At 39.8% G+C, this 20685-nt stretch overlaps 1 protein-coding gene across 1 annotated transcript; it reads right to left on the bottom strand.

The window, feature by feature from the left end:
• Window positions 1-826: 826 nt before the first annotated feature.
• On the bottom strand, window positions 827-9453 carry Dynlt3 (dynein light chain Tctex-type 3). The gene is made up of 5 exons (XM_021153283.2): window positions 9318-9453; window positions 7426-7467; window positions 3590-3713; window positions 2930-3007; window positions 827-2617 (listed from the first exon to the last, which is right to left on the bottom strand). Exons 1-5 carry the CDS (start codon window positions 9345-9347, stop codon window positions 2541-2543), a joined length of 351 nt encoding a protein of 116 aa, XP_021008942.1. The 5' UTR covers window positions 9348-9453; the 3' UTR covers window positions 827-2540.
• Window positions 9454-20685: the final 11232 nt, after the last annotated feature.

Genomic DNA, 20685 nt, shown 5'->3' on the forward strand with positions numbered 1-20685 from the left:
CCCTTGGATAGATTGTAGCACATGAGGAAAAAATTTCAATTCACCTTCGACTTTTCTTTGATATGTGCCATAGAAGAGACTTAATCACTTTCTCCCAGATAGGTGACTATTTTCTCACCCCTTTTAATAACAATAACTACTATCAAGAACATGTTAACTATTTTTACTCAAACATTGAAGACACAAACCTAAAATCATCCTTAGATCACTAGAAATTGCAATGATGCGTGCACACAGTGAAGCCCCATTCAGCAGCTTCTACTTAAGTAAGCCCCAACTTGGGCAGAGGAAAAGTGCTCTTTGCACGAGACAGTGTAATGCGATGCTGCCATTATTGAGGCGGTCTATTAGGACTTTACAAACACAAAATTACAGCTTTATACAAACCGCAGTTAGTTACTGCTTACACATGAATACTCGTATTTACTTGCGGTCCCTAATTTTTTGAAATAAGCAACAACTCCTTTGCAATTTGACAAACAAGACAAATTGCTAAAAATAATTATTAAGAGTTAAAAAGTAGTTACCAAATATATTTTATGCTTACTTTAAAGAAAAATGTTGTGTTCAAGACCATAAATAAAATATATAAAACTGAAGCTATTAATGATTTTGTAATGGTGAAGAATAGATTTGGGTAATAATATTTTTGAGACACAGTTTTGTTGAGCAACTGAGTCTGGTCTCACACTCTTGATGTATTAATTTTTGTAATATATTTATGTGGTCCCATTTATTTTCCTCCTCCATTTATCCTGCTTGGAATTTATTCAAGTAAAGCAGATCCTGATTTCTTGACCACTGAAGGATCAACCAGAGCCAGATGTTCAGCACAATAAGATAGTCTTTATTATATTTTTAACTAGAAACAGCAGATAGCAAGCTCACGAGGTATGATTTGATACTTTGAAAACGAGCCTTCAACAACAATAATCAAAGAGTAAGCCTTAAATGCACAGATAATTTGGTCACTGTTACAATCTCCCAAGGTACAAGAGCCAGCAGCATAAAGTAACATAAAGGTAATCACAAAGAACTCTGGATGTGCCAAAGCTACAGGTCACCTCATTAAACCCCATCTTTGCATTCTTGTCATTAGAGTTATTCTGCAAAATGTCAACCATGCACATAGTCCTCATACGAGAATCCTGTCTTAATGTTGTTGCCATTACTACTGAACTTTTCCTCCCCCTAAAACTTCAATGGCATGTGATTCCAGTGTTTACATGGATTGCGTGTCAGTGGTAAGATGTGAAATGGATTTCATTTTCAAGGTTAAATGGCAGACTGACTTTGCATTTGGTGGCCAGCTGTGTATCCTAATATTTATTTTTGATTTTTTTAAGTAAATTGAACTAGATTTCATAAGCCCTGAGATATTAGATAACCTGCTAATGATTGTTCACTTTTAATGTATATTCTACCCCATTTGTCCTAACTCTACATAAGTATTTTTAAATTATTCACACACAGTTGAAAGTAATTCAATAAAATTTATCATTGTATAGCTAAGATTACTAATAAGGCCTTTAGGTAAGAGTTGCATATTTGATGTATTACTTTGTGGGAAGCAACCCTAAAAAACTCTATCTATAATTCTGTCATCAATTAGCGCTTTCCTTCTGGTTAATTTTCCACGGAGGGCCAGACTCTTTTCCTTTCTTTCTTTTATTCTCCCTCAAACATAAACACTGTTTTTTCCAACTGAACAGCTGCCAAAACCAACCTGCCAGGTGAACGCCATGTGAATGCCACGTGAACACCACGTTAAGAGCTGTCTGCCTGGAGAGAAACATGCAGAGCACACATTCGATAGATACCTGTCCATCTCTCATGGAAGCAATGGATTGTAAGGCAGTTGTCTGAGTCATATACTGTTGATGATATACTTTACTAATTTTGTTCACCCAGGAAATCTGGTAGATCATATTTAATTCCACCTCAAGTGTAAATGTAAGAAACTGGCATTAAAACAAAACAAAACAAAACAAAATCAATGGATTTGCCAGTTCTCAGGAAAAGAAAACTAGTTAGATGGGGCGGGTGTGTGTGTGTGTCAAAATTACTCTCTATGAACTACTATATGCAATTCAACAAAGGAATAAAACTTAAACCAGAAAGGTATTAGGTACTTCGTGTCATTTTCTCTACATTTCTCCTTGTAGTTTTTTGTTCATATATTTATCCCTGTTGTGTTTTCTAGTTAATGATAATGTTAGTATCTAAATAGATTTCCCCATCTCTGGAGGAACATAATGCCAGTGAAAGGCTTCTAAGTTTAGGTCAGCCATATTTCTGCATTAATTGTTGACTAACATTTTATGTCCTTAAATGATGCTGTATAGAATATGAGATAATTCTGCCAACTTCCTATTAGACTTCTGCTTACAATATTCAGTTCTCTGTTGATAGCTTTGAAGCATATTGCACACTTGTGATCTAGCACATTAATAAGTAGTTGATACTCTTTTTAGAAAGGATACACTCACAAACTTAAGTTAATGGCCTTAACCCAACACTTTTTTTTAGTGCATTACAGGTTACAGGACAATCGCAACTGCAAAAACATTCACGATGCAGTTCATGGTACGGTTCTCCCATCTGATGGTACAGGTTCCTGAAAGCATACAAGAAGAGGACTTTGATATACTAGCAAAACCTCACAATTACCAAACACTAAGCAACACACACACACACACACACACACACACGTGTGTGTGTGCATACACATACACTTGTAGCTTTTAGTAGTATTTCCTGCAACTCATTGCATCTTCACATTTTATACTGGGCTTAAATCATACTTGTGAATAGATAGAAAGCAATTCTATTGATAATTTTTTCAGACTTTAAGTAGTGCTACGGTAATACCTCCAGCCTGACTTCGCTAGAACTTTGATTCTGGATAAATTCATTTAAGGCTCCTCACCATCAGATGTTGTATCCCAAAAACAGGAGCTGGCTGTATGAAATCCATACGGGCTCCTCTGGACCACTGCACAGGTCACTACAAAGAAAGACACAGAATGGCAGTTACTGAAAAGGGGGAAGGAGTCAAGACTGAAAAAGTTAACAGAAAACGATTCCGCTGGTAGACTAAAATCGTCTTCTATTTTGAATACTTCCTACCGTCCTGAACTTAACTTCATGAGATTCAGCAATTTCATGGACTGTTACTATCACCACCAGCAATTGCATGGCAGAAAAATTCTGGATTAAATTGTGTGCTCTGTGCCAGTAACCGATTTCAGACAGAAATTTGGGCATTATTTTACTTTGTACTGGGTGTGTGGATCTTCACAGGCCTATGCAGAGGCACAGATGGCCGAGAGGAACAGCACTGAAGGGTCTCAGTAGGCAAAGCCAACTGTTGCTACAAAGGGCAAGCGGTTCAAACTGCTTCAGATGGAAAGGCCTTCCTTTTTCACATTGTTGTGTATTTTGTTGAAGCGATGAGTCAGAAGTGCATCCTCCACTATGAGTGGTCAACTACAGTGCCTATCATTCAGATACACTCTTAAAATCCAGAGAGAATCAGAAGGAGAAAGGTATGTGAGCTAAGGAGGAAGGACAGCGTGTCATCACTTACCAATGTACTTGTAAGCTTTCCCCAGTTTGACCAAATGTGTTATAGATTGTTCCACTATGCTTGCAGTCCACTGGTTGATGTCATTCTCATTATAATCGTTACCACCCAAAACTCCATCAACACACTAGGAGAGGGAACAGTTCAATTAACCCAGAAGAACCAAATTAGACATACACTGCAATTGAAATCCCTTCAAGACAGTACCTGCTAAGGCATTAACCGAAAACACACATCGACGAAATGCTTGTTGGGCACTGTCTCTAAACATTTTCTAAGCATTTCCATGAGTCTTATCACATTCTATGAAATATCACAGGTCATACAAAGATAAATTTGCCAATGCCTCTGTGGTAAATCTAGCAGAGGCATTAATCAAAGAACTCTAATGTTTATAACATGGGAAGGACAAATCTTAAACAGGAAGTGGTAAAAAAATGACTGCAGGATTAAGGGAAGATGCAGACGTTGATAGTGTGCAGAAAATGACCAACATAGCTTTCTCCCCCAGCCTGAATACTGCTCGCCTACAGACACTGCTCCTACTGACATTAGCTAAGGCTGCCTCCTTACTCAGCTGTATAAAATAACTCCGCTTCTCTGTCTGTAATTGTAAGAGAACAGTTGTTTGAATCCAGCCATCTCAGGGACAACGTCTCCATCTTGCTGGCAGGGTCAAATTGAATCCATGGTCCCAGACCCAAAAACTAATTCCTTTGTCCTCTTTATCACTCTGAGCTTTGGACCAAAAGTGTAGGAGTCAGATGCCCTGGATAAGGCCCAGTCTCCAACAGATGTTTCTTTGCTTAATTAACCCTTAATGTCACAATACAATTGGATAACCTTGTAGATCACCCCAGCCCCCTCCCTCATTTTTAATCCCAGGGCAGCTGATCCCAGGTTTCTGGCCACGTGTCTATATGTATGTTTGTCTTTTCTTCATTCCTTCACTGCCCCGAGCCAAGTGAAGTTCCTAACTAATTACCATCAACCCTGAAAGACACTACACAAATCAGAGCTTTAAATAGATCTGTATCACCCCGGGGCGAAGCGCAGGACCTGGGCACACAGTAAGACTTAGATGTTTGTTGTTCAAGCAATACTGATTTAAATGTACTTTCTGGATAGTCTAAACTGAAGGTTTTGAGTTTATGACATTTAAAACATCATTTTTCTTTGTGGAAATTTTGGGTATGGGGGAAATTCTATCACTCACTAAATTAAATAAATGTCTTCTAGTATAGTACATCGGCAAAAGTAAGTTGACAGGGAGAGAGAGTTCAGAGCAAGAAATTAAAAGAAGTTGCTGCTGGTGGCACAAGCCTGTTTTCTTTCTTTCTTTCTCTCTTTCTTTCTTTCTTTCTTTCTTTCTTTCTTTCTTTCTTTCTTTTTTTTTTTTTTTTTTTGAGACAGGGTTTCTCTGTATAGCCCTGGCTGTCCTGGAACTCACTCTGTAGACCAGGCTAGCTTCAAACTCAGAAATCTGCCTGCCTCTGCCTCCCAAGTGCTGGGACTAAAGGCATGCGCCACCACCACCCAGTGGCACAAGCCTTTAATCCCAGCACTCAAAGGCAGTGGCTGGGGGTACTCTGGGATGTCAAGGCCAGCCTGGCCTACAAAGCAAATCCCAGAGCTACACAGAGAGACTTTGCCTTGAAAACAAAAACAAAAACATCAAACAAGCCAAAATAAAACAAAACAACAACAACAACAAACAAGCAAACAAGCAAACCAAACCAAACCCTGAAATTAAAGGAATGACACTGAGTATGAAATAAGAGAGAAACGACTGTTGGAACTATGGAAGTATCTAGGATGGTCCGGAGGGTTTTAAAACAGTACTTATACCTTTAAACCTTTCCAGCTTTTCCACGGAAGTATGCTAGTGGCACAGAAATGGGATTCAGGAAAGAAAGACCAAGGAGACCAGAGATGTGTTCCGCAAAGCAATATGTACGAAGCCTGAGATTTCTTTCATGTCGAGAATTCAAGTTCAGTTGGGGCCAAACTGTCTTCAGTTAAACGGCTTGTAGAGCTAACCACAGTCTCAGAAATATTTTAGTTAGGGAGAGGCCTACTGTAAAATGCATCTAGTAAGCTAGGTGCAGTGGTGTGTGCCTGTAATCCTGATGGTTGATTTTCTGAGGCAGGAGTATTACAACTAGGAGGCAGGCTATCCTGACTACATAACAACACTCTATCTCAAACAAACAAACAAACAAACAAACAAACACAAAAAGAAAAACCAAAAACCAAAGAAACAAGAGAAGAAATAAAAATTCATTTGGTAGGTTCTAATACCACATAACCTCTAACACACAGAGAGAGAGAGAGACAGACAGAGAGACAGAGACAGACAGACACATAACAGTTTAAGAAGTAATTACTTATATATTTCCAAATAACATGCTTACCACTATGTTTTATGAGCTATAGACACATCTAGAACTCCTGTGATAGGTGAAAATTTAGTTCTCCACTAGCTTTCCCCACCTCTTCTTAAGATAGAGGTCTCAGTAGATTTACTTCAACCTATGTACACAGATGAAATCCCCCCCACCCCCCCCACACACATCTTTAACATTGGAGATGGAATGAGCTATCTGGTTGGTGAGTGGTCAGCATTGGTCTCATGAGAAAACCTCATTCCTACACATCTTGAACTTGGGTTTTCATTTTCCTTCCATCCCTACCCAGACCAAGAGCCACATTATCCTGTTTCTCGGCTGACTCAGACTTTCCCTTGTGTGCATGCAAAGCCAGTATTGCAAGTTCTGAACTGAGCAGGGGGGTTAGTATAAGATGATACAGTCATCAACCTAGTTTTTATCGACAATAAAGGCAGTGTTTTACTCTTTCAAGTGACACTTTTGCCTTTTTATATGGTTCAAAACTTGGGTAGGGAAAATATATTAAAGTGGTTCTCCCAAAGATCCAGCATCTTTTCTTTCATGTCTACTAATCACTAACTATTAATGTCTCTTGAGATTGTATTTTGAAAAATAAGATTATTGCTATCTCTCCCTTCTAATTGTTCTTCCTTATGCTCTGACATTGTGAAGGCACTGAACACATTTGCATTTTATTTTAATGAAATATTCAGCTATGTAATATAGTCTGGATATTTTAAATAACTAAATAGTCTAATACGAAGTCTTCAACTATTAAAATACACCATGTTTTTTCCTGTTGCCTAGCCCTCTGCGATGTTGAGCTGATGATCCTACTTATACAGGGTTAAGCCCAGCTCAGCTCAGGAGGACACTATACCTTAGAGCAAGCAGTCAGGCAAGTCAGGAGCTGTCTCTGGGGAAACTGATGGCAAACATACACACACACACACACACACACACACACACACACACACACACACGAGGCCCAGAAGGTGGAGTCAATCCTGCCCAGACAGAACTCAAGTCAGGGCTTGCTAGGACACAGGTTCCAATAGCCACACCTGCAATTGAAGCCAGTCTCCTGAGCCAGCTCAGGGTTTTGTCTTTAACCTAGGATTTGGCAGAGCTAATGATGATTCTTTAGAGAGCTCTTAAAGTACCTCACCCACAGTGTAGTCTATATTGACAACACTAGAATCAATAAGGGTCTTCAGGATCTTTCTTTCTGTAGACTTGAAACAGAGCTTTAGCGTGACTTTCAGAAAAAGGTCCATCTAAGCCTCACTGCATACCCTGCATACACACCACTACAAAGAAGGAAGCAATATTTTACATCTTGGTGTCTTAACATTAACATCTCTAGCACTGGCCTGACAAATCAAAACTGGATTAAAGATATTTCCATCAACACAACAGGCTTTGTGATAACAGCAAATATTAACTCACCTCTTTGACTATATTATGGGCTTCATCAGCATTGAAGCCAACCTAAGAAGAAAACACACAATAAAACTTCTTTGAGCATAGGCAATATTCAGGTTACTCTCATCTGGCCTAAGAAAACCATAGTGACAGAAGACCACAGTGCTAGGAGTATTGGGTCTCCTGAGGATCCTGAACCTATTCCCTATGAATTTGGAGCCATTAGGATTGGGCAGAGCCTGGGCAAATACCGTTTTGAAAAGTGCTTTTACAATAGTGAGTGTATTGATTATTCTAGATAATCGTTGTATAATAAAGCTTAAGAAATTGGTATTCGGCAGCTATTACTGATGTCTGTTGTGTGCTATCAGTATACAGAAAATCATTTCAGCTAAAGTGGGCCATAAGAAGAGTATGCTCAATTGTCATTTTCAATTTTATTTTGAACTGATGTGAGTCAAACCATTGCTTTCCCAAATAAAAGATTACAGCAATACTTTGTCATTAGAAATTTATGTTATTCTAATTATATAAGTTGGTATATAATTTTTGGAGCAGCTTGTTAGAATCTTAGGTTAACAACAATTTTCAAAAGCATCGAAGTGTCCTCTAGTGCAGAACTAGGTTATGGGATGAGACTGAAATACAAGCCAAGATGCTTTAGGTATCACCAAAATGACTTCCAGGGAGGAGGTGTTCTGAGTGCACTGGGAAAGCAGCACAGCACTTCTGTGCTTTAAAAACCACTAGGGAACTTCAAACTACTTGAGACAAATCAATTCCTGAGTTATGCTTTAAGTATAGATTTCCATATTTTAATTCTATTAAGTATTCTATACAATTTCCCACCATTCTCCTAAAACAAAAAAAGGAACGAAAATCTAAATCATTGGAGACAATATGAAAAAAGGTCTCATAGTTTGGTCCTGTGATAAAATATCATTTTTACTTCAAAATTCCATCCAAAAATTGACCTAAGATATCAAAGATACACATTTCACCACAGTTTGGAAAGTCGCCTAATACTATGGACACATCTCTGTCTCTTCTGGTGTTCTGAGCTCGGGGAGTCTCCTGTGCTAGCCAAGCACACTAGGACTATGTATTCACTCCAATTTCTTTTGAAATTACATGTATTTAGGAAGTAGTGCAAAATACTTCCTACCTTTGCTAGGAGGTGCAGAACATCTCTGTCTACTCTGTCCTTGCAAACTCTTACAGGCTGTGCAACAATTCAACAGTCCTCATCCTCCAAATCCTTGAAATAAGGGCTTAAGTATGAAGCCAGAGACCTGGGTTCAAATGGAACACCTGCCATTCTTTTCGCTTGGGGCCTATCACTTTGTCGCCATGAAAAGTCGGTTACCTTCTGTAACAGAAAACTAACCGACATCATGGAATTCTGGTGAGGCTCGGGGAAACATGAATCGGTGAGCAAGGGCTCTTAATCCATAAAGCACTTCCTCTAGCCTTTCCTGGGAAGAATTCCCGGGACTAGAGCCACCTTGCAGCACCAGCACAAGGAGACCCAAAGGGGTGGAGGAATCAGAGAGAAGACCGGGTTCCCAGGCCCTGATCGCAAACGGGTGGGGCTCGCCAACGCCTGCCTATATAACCCAAATTCTGGCCTTCCCTACAACCTATCGGCCCTCGCAGACCCCGACGACTGCCCCCAAGCTCTTTTGCTCACTAAGGTCAGAGCGACGATCTGCCCACCTTAAGGATCTCAGGGGCGGGGGAGGGGCGGGGAGAGCGAGACGCCTAAGGGCAAGGAAGGATCCAGGCCGCACGGAGCAGACCCAGGCTAAAGAGAAGCAGCATCTTAACTCTCCGAGAACTAAGAGACCACCCCGCAGTGTCCCCACAGCCAGTCAGAGAGAGCTGAGGGGCTCTTCCTGGCGCCAGAGGGGCGGTACCTCATCGCAGGGCCGTTGGTACCCCTCCATGGCGGCTTTCTGGGTCCTGGGGGAGGAGCAAGCCTTCTGTCCAGGTCCTCAGCCGCGCACTGGCCTCTGGGGAGGCCCCGCCTCCACTCCAGACCCAGGGCGTTTACGCAGGCCCTGCTTTTGTGTCGCAAACAGTAGGGACCTCAGGAGGGCGGGGTTAAAGGACAGGGAGGAGGGGCTCTGTTTGAGTTGAGCCCTTTAGCGGGGCTAAGGGTACCCCTGCTAGGTCTTAAGTGCACTTAAGACCAGGCTGGTCTTCTGAAAATAAGGGACACACGTTAAGATTAGTTATGATAACCTTGTGGCAGTCAGTCTAGAGTCAGCACAGGCGATTTTGGGCTTTCTGCGGTGGTCATGTGCACAAAATTCGTTCATCCACAGTTATCCAGCAAGCAAGTGTAGCAGCTGAGCAAGGAACTTTGATTTCTCTCCGTACTAGTTACTGACTTTTAAATATATAACCCCCCACAAGATTCAGTTTTTCCATAACATAAATCCCTCTATTTGGAGACTCGTTATAAGGATCAAATAAGATACAGTACACACAACTCCTAAAGTTGATGTCCCTCTTCAACTTGTAGTAACTATCTATATTCCTACAGCTTCAAAGCCGCCGCCACCTCTCCTGTATTAATTAGCTCTAGCCACATGTTCAAAATGCTTTTTGCCATGCAAGGTAGGGCATTGCCGGGTACTGGGATTCAAATGTGGCTATGTCTGGTGATGGTGGTGGGGATATTCAGCCCAACACAATGACTTCTATTTTGTTCCCCACTATCAAAGTCAGAAGGTTCCTTAGTTTTCTAATCCCTTTCTATTACTTTAAAAGTAAAACAGGAATTAAGAGACATGAAGTAACTTGAAGCCTATATAGACGGTAACTGAATCCTCAGGTCCCCCAATTCACCACTCTCAATTTGTGAATATTGAATCAACCTTGATACTGTGATTTTTGCAGTACTGGCTCTCTTCTATTATGGGTCATTGCAAAAAGCAATGTGATTGGGGCTGGGAAGATGGCTAAGTTAGCACTCACTACTCTTGCAGAGGACCTAGGTTTGGTACCCAGTACCCATGTGTTGGCTATAGGCTGTCTGTATCTCTGGTTCAAGGGGGCCCAACCCCCTTTTCTGGCCTCTTCAGGCTCTAAGTACATATGATGCACATACATTCAAGGAAACACTCCATATATTCTATATGCAAACTTCAATGAACTTTCAACTGGAGAAGTACCAAATAGTTTTGAGAATTTACTTTAAATCATTGTAATTTTATTAATAGGTTCCTTTGGCTACAAGTAACAAAAGACCCAAGTAGGAGGAACTGAAATAATGATGTTTATGTTTTGTTTTATAATCAGGAATGTGAAAGTCAATTTATATTCCTGATTGAGTTAGTTGCTCAAAACCTTTTGTAGGGTATGTGTGCTTTTTGTCTTTAGACAGTATTGTCTTCATAACATCAGCAATATCTGTCTAGTCTCCAGGGGTCTTTTCCTCAGGTGCAATTTGTCATGTCTTACTCATATGATTTTTCCCTTTTACAGAACAGACCGGAAAAAAACCCTATAGTTAGTGTTTTACCTTTATTGCAAATAGTGAATTCTATCAAAAAGTAGATAGTGGATGGGGATATGGCTTAATACATAATCTCAGTGATGAGGAACCAGAGATAGTAGGATCCCTTGCTAGTCAGCAAGTCTAACATAAATGGTGATTCCCAGGTCTCATGAGAGCAATTGAGGAAGACACCAATATTGATCTCTGGCCTTCACTGGGGTGTTTGGCTGCATAGTCTGAGGCAATTGAGGGAGGATTATCAGCTAAGTGTAGCATAACTTTATTTAAACTATATGTATTTGTGTTTCAGAAAACTATAGGAAAACATAATGTAAGCTTACTTACATGTGTGTTCATATTTATAGAATCCATCCTTAACTTTATTTATATGGTTGTGAAGAAAAAATGGTGTAGAAGAGGTGTTTGTCTTAGTCAGGGTTTCTATTCCTGCACAAAAATCAAGACCAAGAAGCAAGTTGGGGAGGAAAGGGTTTATTCCGCTTACATTTTCCACATGGCTGTTCATCAAGAAAGTATGTCAGGTCTGGAACTCAAGCAGGTCAGGAAGCAGGAGCTGATGCAGAAGCCATGGAGGGATGTTCTTTACTGGCTTGACTCCACTGGCTTGCTCAGCCTGCTCTCATAGAACCCAAAACTCCCCCTTGACAACTAATTGAGAAAATGCCTTATAGCTGGATCTCATGGAGGCATTTCCCCAACTGAAGCTCCTTTCTCTGTGATAACTCCAGCTTGTGTCAAGTTGACACAAAACTAGCCAGTACAGTGTTAAAATAAATCAGCCAAACATTTCTAATAAAATTTTTAAACTATTTAAGCAAAGCCCATGATTTTGCTTTTTTTTAAATTTAGTTATTTTCTTTATTTACATTTCAAATGTTATCCCCTTGTTTCCCCTCTGAAAACCCCTATCCTCTCCCCCTCCCCCTCCTCCCCATCCCACCCACTACCAATTCCTGGCCCAGGCATTCCCCTATACTGGGGCACGGAACCTTCACAGGACCAAGGGCCTCTTCTTCCATTGATGACCAACTAGGCCATCCTCTGCTACATATGCAGCTGAAGCCATGAGTCCCTCTGTGTGTTTTCGTTGATTGATGGTTTAGTCCTGGGGAGCTCTGAGGTTACTGGTTAGTTTATATTGTTGTTCCTCCTAGGGGGCTGCAGACTCCTTCAGCTCCTTGAGTACTTTCTCAAGCTCCTTCATTGGGGACCCTGTGCTCAGTCCAATGGATGACTGTAAGCAACTACTTCTGGATTTACCAGGCACTGGCAGAGCCTCTCAGGAGACAGCTATATCAGACTCCTGTCAGCAAGCTCTTGTTAGCATCTGCAATAGTGTCTGGATTTGGTGGTTGTTTATGGAATGGATACCCAAGTGGGGCAGTTTCTAGATGGTTATTCCTTCAGTCTCTGCTCTGAATTTTGTCTCTGTAACTCATCCCATGGATATTTTGCTCCCCCTTCTAAGAAGGATCAAAGTATACACATGTTGGTCTTCCTTCTTGATTTTCATGTATTTTGCAAATTCTATCTTGGGTATTGTGATCTTCTTGGCTAATATCCACTTATCAGTGAGTGCATATCATGTGTGTTCTTTTGTGACTGGGTTACCTCACCTAGGATGATATCCTCCAAATCCATCCATTTGCCTAAGAATTTCATAAATTCATTGTTTTTAATAGCTGAGTAGTACTCCATTGTGTAAATGTACCACATTTTCTGTATCTATTTCTCTGTTGAGGGACATCTGGGTTCTTTCCAGCTTCTGGCTATTATAAAAAAGGCTGCTATGAACATAGTGGAGCATGTGTCCTTCTTACCAGTTGGAACATCTTCTGGATATATGCCCAGGAGTGGTATAGCTGGGTCTTCTGGTAGAACTATGTCCAGTTTTCTGAGGAACGGCCAAACTGATTTCCAGAGTGGTTGTACCAGCTTGCAATCCCACCAGCAATGGAGGAGTGTTCCTCTTTCTCCACATCCTGGCTGTCATCTGAGTTTTTGATCTCAGTAATTTTGACTGGTGTGAGGTTTTGATTTGCATTTCCATGATGATTAAGGATGTTGCAAATTTATTTTTAGATGCTTCTCAGCCATTCGGTATTCCTCAGTTGAGAATTCTTTGTTTAGCTCTGTACCCCAATTCTTAATAGGGTTATTTGGTTTTCTGGAGTTCAACTTCTTGAGTAATTTATATATATATAAAAGATTAGCCCTCTATAGGATTAAGATTCGTAAAGATATTTTCCCAATCTGTTGGCTGCTGTTTTGCCTTACAGAAGCTTTGCAATTTTATGAGGTCCTATTTGTCGATTATTGATCTTACAGCATACACCATTGCTGTTCTGTTCAGGAATTTTTCCCCTGTGCCCATATCTTCAAGGCTCTTCCCACTTTCTCCTCTATAAGACTCTGGTTTTATGTGGAGTTCTTTGATTCACTTAGAGTTGAGCTTTGTACAAGGAGATATGAATGGATCAATTGGCATTCTTCTACATGCTAACCGCCAGTTGAGCCACCACCATTTGTTGAAGATGCTGTCCTCTTTTCCACTGGATGGTTTTAGCTCCTTTGTCAAAGATCAAATGACCATAGGTATGTGGGTTCATTTCTGGGTCTTCAATTCTATTCCATTGATCTACCTGTCTGTCACTGTACCAGTACCATGCAGTTTTTGTTTGTTTGTTTGTTTGTTTTTTATCACAATTGCTCTGTAGTACAGCTTGAGGTCAGGGATGGTGATTCCACCAGAGGTTCTTTTATTGTTGAGAATAGTTTTTGCTATCCTAGGTTTTTTGTTATTCCAGATGAATTTGCAAATTGCCCTATCTAAGTCTGTGAAGAATTGAGTTGGAGTTTTGATGGGAATTGCATTGAATCTGTAGATTGCTTTTGGCAAGATAGCTATTTCGACTATATTAATCCTGCCAATCCATGAGCACAGGAGATCTTTCCATCTTCTGAAATCTTCTTTGATGTCTTTCACAGAGACTTAAAGTTCTTATCATACAGGTCTTTTGCTTGCTTAGCTAGATTGACACCAAGGTATTTTTTACTATTTGTGACTATTTTGAAGGGTGTTGTTTTCCTAATTTCTTTCTCAGCCTGTTTATCCCATGTGTAGAGAAAGGCCACTTATTTGTTTGAGCTAATTTTATATCCAGCTACTTCACTGAAATTGTTTATCAGGTTTAGGAGTTGTCTGGTGGAATTTTTGGGATCACTTATGTATACTACCATATCATCTGCAAATAGTGATATTTTGACTTCTTTCTTTCCGATTTGTATCCCTTTGATCTCCTTTTGTTGTCTAATTGCTCTGGCTAGGACTTCAAGTACAATGTTGAATAGGTAGGGATAAAGGGGGCAGCCTTGTCTAGTCCCTGATTTTAGTGAGATTATTTCAAGTTTATCTCCATTTAATTTGATGTTGGCTACTGGATTTTTGTATATTCTTTTAACTGTGTTTATATATGGGCCTGAATTCCTGTTTTTTCCAAGATTTTTGCCATGAACCGGTGTTGGATTTTGTCAAATGCTTTCTCAGCATCTAATGAGATGATCATGTGGTTTTGTCTTTGAGTTTGGTTATATAATGGATTACGTTGGTGGATTTCCGTATATTGAACCATCCCTGCATCCCTGGAATGAAGCCTACTTGATCATGATGGATGATCGTTTTTGATTCGGTTAGTGAGAATTTTACTGTGCATTTTCGCATCAATATTCATAGTGGAAATTGGTCTGAAGTTCTCTATTTTTGTCGGGTCTTTATGTGGTTTAGGTATCAGAGTAATTGTGGCTTCATAGAATGAATTGGGTAGAGTACCTTCTTTTTCTATTTTGTGGAATACTTTCAGGAGAACTGGAATCAGTCCTCTTTGAAGAGCTGATAGAACTCTGCACTAAACCCATCTGGTCCTGGACTTTTTTGGTTGGGAGACTATTAATAACTGCTTCTATTTCTTTAGGGGATATGGGGATGTTTAGATCATTAATCTGACCCTGATTTAACTTTGGTATCTGGTATCTATCTAGAAATTTGTCCATTTCATCCAGGTTTTCTAGTTTTGTTGAGTATAGGCTTTTGTAGTAGGATTTGATGATGTTTTGGAATTCCTCGGTTTCTGTTGTTATGTCTCCCTTTTCATTTTTAATTTTGTTAACAAGGGTACTCTCTCTGTGCCCTTGAGTTAGTCTGGCTAAGTGTTTATCTATTTTGTTGATTTTCTCAAAGAACCAGCTCCTCCTTATTTCCTGCCGTCTACTCCTCATGGGTGAATTTGCTTCCTTTCGTTCTAGAGCTTTTAGGTGTGCTGTCAAGCTGCTAGTGTATGCTCTCTCCAGTTTCTTTTTGGAGGCACTCAGTGCTATGAGTTTTCTTCTTAGTACTGCTTTCATTGTGTCCCATAAGTTTGGGTATGTTGTGGCTTCCTTTTCATTAAACTCTAAAAAGTCTTTAATCTCTTTCTTTATTTCTTCCTTGACCAAGGTATCATTGAATAGAGTGTTGTTCAGCTTCCACATGTATGTGGGCTTCCTATTATGTATGTTGTTATTGAAGATCAGCCTTAGTCCATGGTGATATGACAGGATGCATTGGATTATTTCAATATTTTTGTATCTGTTGAGGCCTGTTTTGGTCAATTTTGGAGAAGGTACCATGAAGTGCTGAGAAGAAGGTATATCCTTTTGTTTTAGGAGAAAATGTTCTATAGATATCTGTTAAATCCATTTGTTTCATAAGTTCTGTTAGTTTCACTGTGTCTCTGTTCATATTCTGCTTCCAGGATCTGTCCATTGTGTCAGCACTCCTGGGATACCATCTCTTTCCTGGCAGGACCCAGGTGGAACAGCCCCATCTCCTGGGTGCAGATGTAGGCCTGTAGGACCCTGTCCCAGCTGTTCTGCTGCTTCTGCAGCCTGAGCTCTCCTGAGTGGACCAGCCTTAGAGAGACACTGGAGAGAAAATGGAGAAGATCTGCCCTGAGTCCTGAGGTCAGAGCACTTCCTGGAGGCAAGCTCTCTTCTGGCAGGGAAGGTGCCCAGAGAAAGCATCAACCTTTCTCTAACAGTGTTGACAAAAAGTAGGAAGACAGTGAAATGTGGCATGTGAATCAGTTTCCCAACTGGTGCCAAGAAGTGGACAGGCCAATACTTAAGATAATTAAATTCTGTGGCATGCGAAGGTGGGGACTTCTGGTAAGAAATCATACTTTGGAGGTTTCTGAAGAGGGAGACAAATGAAAATATATGTACAAAACTGTGTCAGTTAAGAGACAAGATACAAGCTGAGTTCTGTCCCTGCATTACTAGGCACTCATGAAAATGTGCTGTAATTCAACTAAGCCCCCATTACCCTCAGAAGAAATTCCTACTTGTGGGCAAATATTACACACTATTGTGGTGTTCTCCTTTCCTGTTGTACTTTAGAAATTCTTCTCTATGAAACCCAAGAAATGCATTTAATTTAAAATTTTTAACAACCTTTACATGCTAATCATGTAGACACCCCAGAAAATTAATGGTTATATGCACCTCAACAAAAATTGTTCAGAAAAACAGAAACCATACATTAGGTTGAAAAAAAAAAACCTTAAGGATTAAAGGCTAAAATGCAAATGTCAGAGCTTGGCTGAGAAGTTACCGAAGCTCAGTATTAGATCCCTTTAGCCCCTGCAGTTGGATTAAGGTGGGCCAACTTTGCTGCTGCCTCTAGGCAGTTGCTATAAAACAAAACCAAACGATCCTTTCTGCAAGATAGAAACATTAACAAAATAGGCTAAAAAATAGATTTATATTTTTCACATACATTAAATCCACAATAAAACACAAGTGGGTACCTAAAGAAACAAAAAACCACATTATCATAATCAGGGGACAATGGAAAGAACGCATTAAGAATTTGAAATATAATAGTGTCAGTGGTTTGGAGGCTGATTATGGGATGGATCCCTGGATATGGCAGTCTCTAGATGGTCCATGCTTTTGTCTCAGCTCCAAACTTTGTCTGTGTAACTCCTTCTAACAAACACATAAGTGGATGCTCACAGTCAGCTATTGGATGGATCACAGGGCCCCCAATGAAGGAGCTAGAGAAAGTACCCAAGGAGCTAAAGAGATCTGCAACCCTGTAGGTGCAACAACATTATGAACTAACCAGTACCCCAGAGCTCTTGACTCTAGCTGCATATGTATCAAAAGATGGCCTAGTNGGCCATCACTGGNAAGAGAGGCCCATTGGACNTGCAAACTTTATATGNCCCAGTACAGGGGAACGCCAGGGCCAAAAAGTGTGAATGGGTGTGTAGGGGTGTGTGTGGGGGGAGGGTATGGGGGACTTTTGGGATAGCACTGGAAATGTAAATGAGGAAAATACCTAATTAAAAAAAAAGAATTTGAAATGTAAATGAAGAAAATACCTAATTAAAAAAAATAACCTGAAAAAAAAGAAATTGCTTTTGTTTAAGTGATAGGAAGCAAATATTAAATTATTAATGATCAAAAAAAAATAACCTGATTAATGAAATTGCAAAAAAGAAAAAGGTGAAAAAAATAGAATCTAGATGGTACCATTTTTTCAAAGAGACTTTAAAATAGCTGTTTAATGTATTCAAAAATATAAAAGAGAAGACTAAACATTTTATTCAACAACTGGAAACTATTTTAAAAGTCCCAATAGAATTTCCAGAAGTAGAACTACATTAACAACAAATAAACACAACTCCAGTTGAAGCAAAGTTGGAGGTTTAACTAGAGATTTTTTTGGGGGGGGGAGTTGTTCTAGGGGTTGAACAGACAGTTCAGTGGTTAAGAGCATTTATTGCTCTTGCAAAAGACCCAAGTTCAGTTCTGATCACCCATCAAGTGACAAAAAACAAAAACAAAAACAAAAAACCCCTGGGACCCCAGTTGCAAAGGTTCCAACGCTCTCCTCTGAACTTTGTGGCCTCCAGGCATTCACGCCGTGCATAAATCTGTGCCTAAAGATAGTCAGGCAAAATACTCATCCACATAAAATAAATCTAAACAAAACATTGGTCCAGGTTAGATGTCACATGCACCTTTAATCTCAGCATGGGGGAGGGGGCAGAGTCAGCTGAATTTCTGTGAGTTTGAGGCCAACCTGGTCTACTTAACATATTCAGTGCCAATGTCAGCCATGGCTACATAGTGAGAACTTGTCTCAAAATTAATTCATTAAAAATTGATCTGAAAGAGATTTTCAGGACTGAAAAGGTGAAGTGAACTCAAATTCCCACCCCTAACCAAAAAGCTATTTGCAATTGACACCTTCTGGGAAAGGGAAACCCAATTTTCTTCAATAGACTGTCACTCTATGTCAGGCTGGATGCCTAGGGAGGAATAGTTTACCAACACAAAAGGTATTCTGTGTTTATTTGTGTGCTTTTGGGTTTTGTTTCATTGCCTTATTGGTGTTCTTTGTTTAAGTTTGTTTATTTTGATTTTTCAGTTTTGGTTGTTTGTACTGTGAGAGAGATAGAATAGACATAGAGAGAGAGAGAAACAGAAAGAGAGACTTAGAGACATAGAGACAGAGAGAGAGAATGTTGCTTAGTGGGTAGAGCAGTGGGGAAAAGCTGAGGAAACTTGGAGAAAGGGAGTTTGATCAAAATATACTGTATGAAAAGATATTTAATAAAAAATTAAAAGGTATTCAAAATGAAGCAGGGACTTAACTAAGTGTGAAATTTGCAAGTAGAGAGACAAACTATACCATGGCCACACTTAATATACACAATTAGATTTCATAAAAAAGAGGAGTGAGACTGCACAAAAGCAATATAGTAAAGTTCTTCAAAAACTGGTAGAAGAATTTTATTAATCAGATTCTTCATAAGACGTTGATGTGCTCTCTCAGAATGTAAGAATAGTCAAGAAGATTTCCTTCCCGTGTTAGTTGCTTATCTTGTTGCTGTGACTAAATACCCTGACAAAAGGAACTTTCAGAGGGAGAGTTTCTTCACAATTCCAGGTTATAGTCCATTCTGGCAGGTAACTCCTGGTGGCAAGGATTGAGCTGTTCACATTGCAGCCCCAATCAGGAAGCAGATAGGAATGATGAATATTCATACTTGGCTTGCTTTCTCCTTTTTTTATTCAGCCAAGGACACCAGCACATGGAATAGTGCCACTCACCTCAGTCAACATAATATAGATAGTCCTTTCCAGGCATAGCTACCTAATGGCTTATCTACAGGTAATTGACATCTTGTCAAATTGAGGATATTTAACGATAACACTAGTATTGATTTGTGTGTGGGGGGGGAGGGCTGTGGTTCTATGAGGTTTACAAAGAATAGCACAGAAACTTAATCTCCTCTTCCCTTTCAATAGCCATGCTTTACCCGGGTATACATAGTGTCTTATACCTGCTCTTGTTATCCTTACTTTAGGCGGTAGTATATTCAATTGGTTCCCATATTTAGATGATACAATAACTGATAGGCCTGCTGTATATCAAGGGACACATTTTAGGCTCCATATCTATTACATCCCTAGAAATCATTCAATTACAGGTCCAAACGATCTCACTAATGTAATGGAAGAATGTAATAATAATGTACAACTATTAGACACGAGGAACTCCTTTCTCCAACTGTCTATGAAGAACTCCTTGGTTTTTTTGAATTCAGTTTGTACATTTCCCTTGTGTGTGAGTTTCAGGGCTATAATAGCATTCCAGATGACCCTGTAAGCTTTATTAGGAGCTTTATTGCCATAGAGACGAAGTGTCCCGCCATACACCTTCTTTTCCTGGCCTCCCACCTACATTTCATTCTCTGGTGATGAAATAAGTAGTAGTGATATCATTTCATGCAGTGACAAACTTATACTACATTTCTATTAAAAAAGAATACTATCCACAGCCAGTCAAAATGGCTAATGTTCACACATTAAGCCAAAGCAAAGGAATTGTCATGAGTTTGAGAACAGTCTGGGCTATATAACGAGTTCTAGTACAGCCTGGACTACTTAGTTAATACTAAGGAAACCAAAGCCATATATAATATATGAACAAACCGATTTTAGAACTTTATTCTGAGAGTCCACTTCCTTGGCTTAGCCAGGGTTCTCCAAAGAAACATAAATAATAGGACATAGGAATAGTGACTTTTTCAGGGAATATAACAAATTCAAGTTGTTTGCAACAAAAGTAACCAGGAAATGTATGCATTTGGAATTAATAAAGTTGTTTACAGACTGTAGTTCAACAATGGCTGTCTTCCGACATAAAGAACAGTTATTCTGTAGTTGTTCAGTTCATTAGACTGGATATGTTAGCTGGTCTGCAGTCTGCACTGTGATGTATTTGGAAGAAGTAGGGTCTAATACCAGCAGAGGAATACCTCTGAAGGATAGAAAAGCTTATCAGTGAGAATGAGGACAGGATTGCAGAAAATAAAACCCTCCTTCTTCCATGTCCTCTATGTGGGTTGTCACCAGAAGGTGTGGCCCAGATTTAAGGTGGAACTTCGTACCTCAAGTATAAAAATTTAGAGTCTTTTCACCTCAAGTGATCAGGTCAAGAAAACTCCTCACAAGTATGTCCAGCTGCTTGCGTTTTAGTTGACTCCAGATGTGGTCAAGTTAACAACCAAGATTAGCTGTCACAGAGCTACTGAAGTCCATACAGGTCAAGGGCTAGAAGTATAGCTCAACAATGCTTGCCTAGCATGTGTACTGTTCTGAGTTCAATCTCAAGTAACACACACACACACACACACACACACACA

Source organism: Mus caroli, chromosome X, assembly GCF_900094665.2.
Source record: "Mus caroli chromosome X, CAROLI_EIJ_v1.1, whole genome shotgun sequence".
Lineage (NCBI taxonomy): Eukaryota > Metazoa > Chordata > Mammalia > Rodentia > Muridae > Mus > Mus caroli.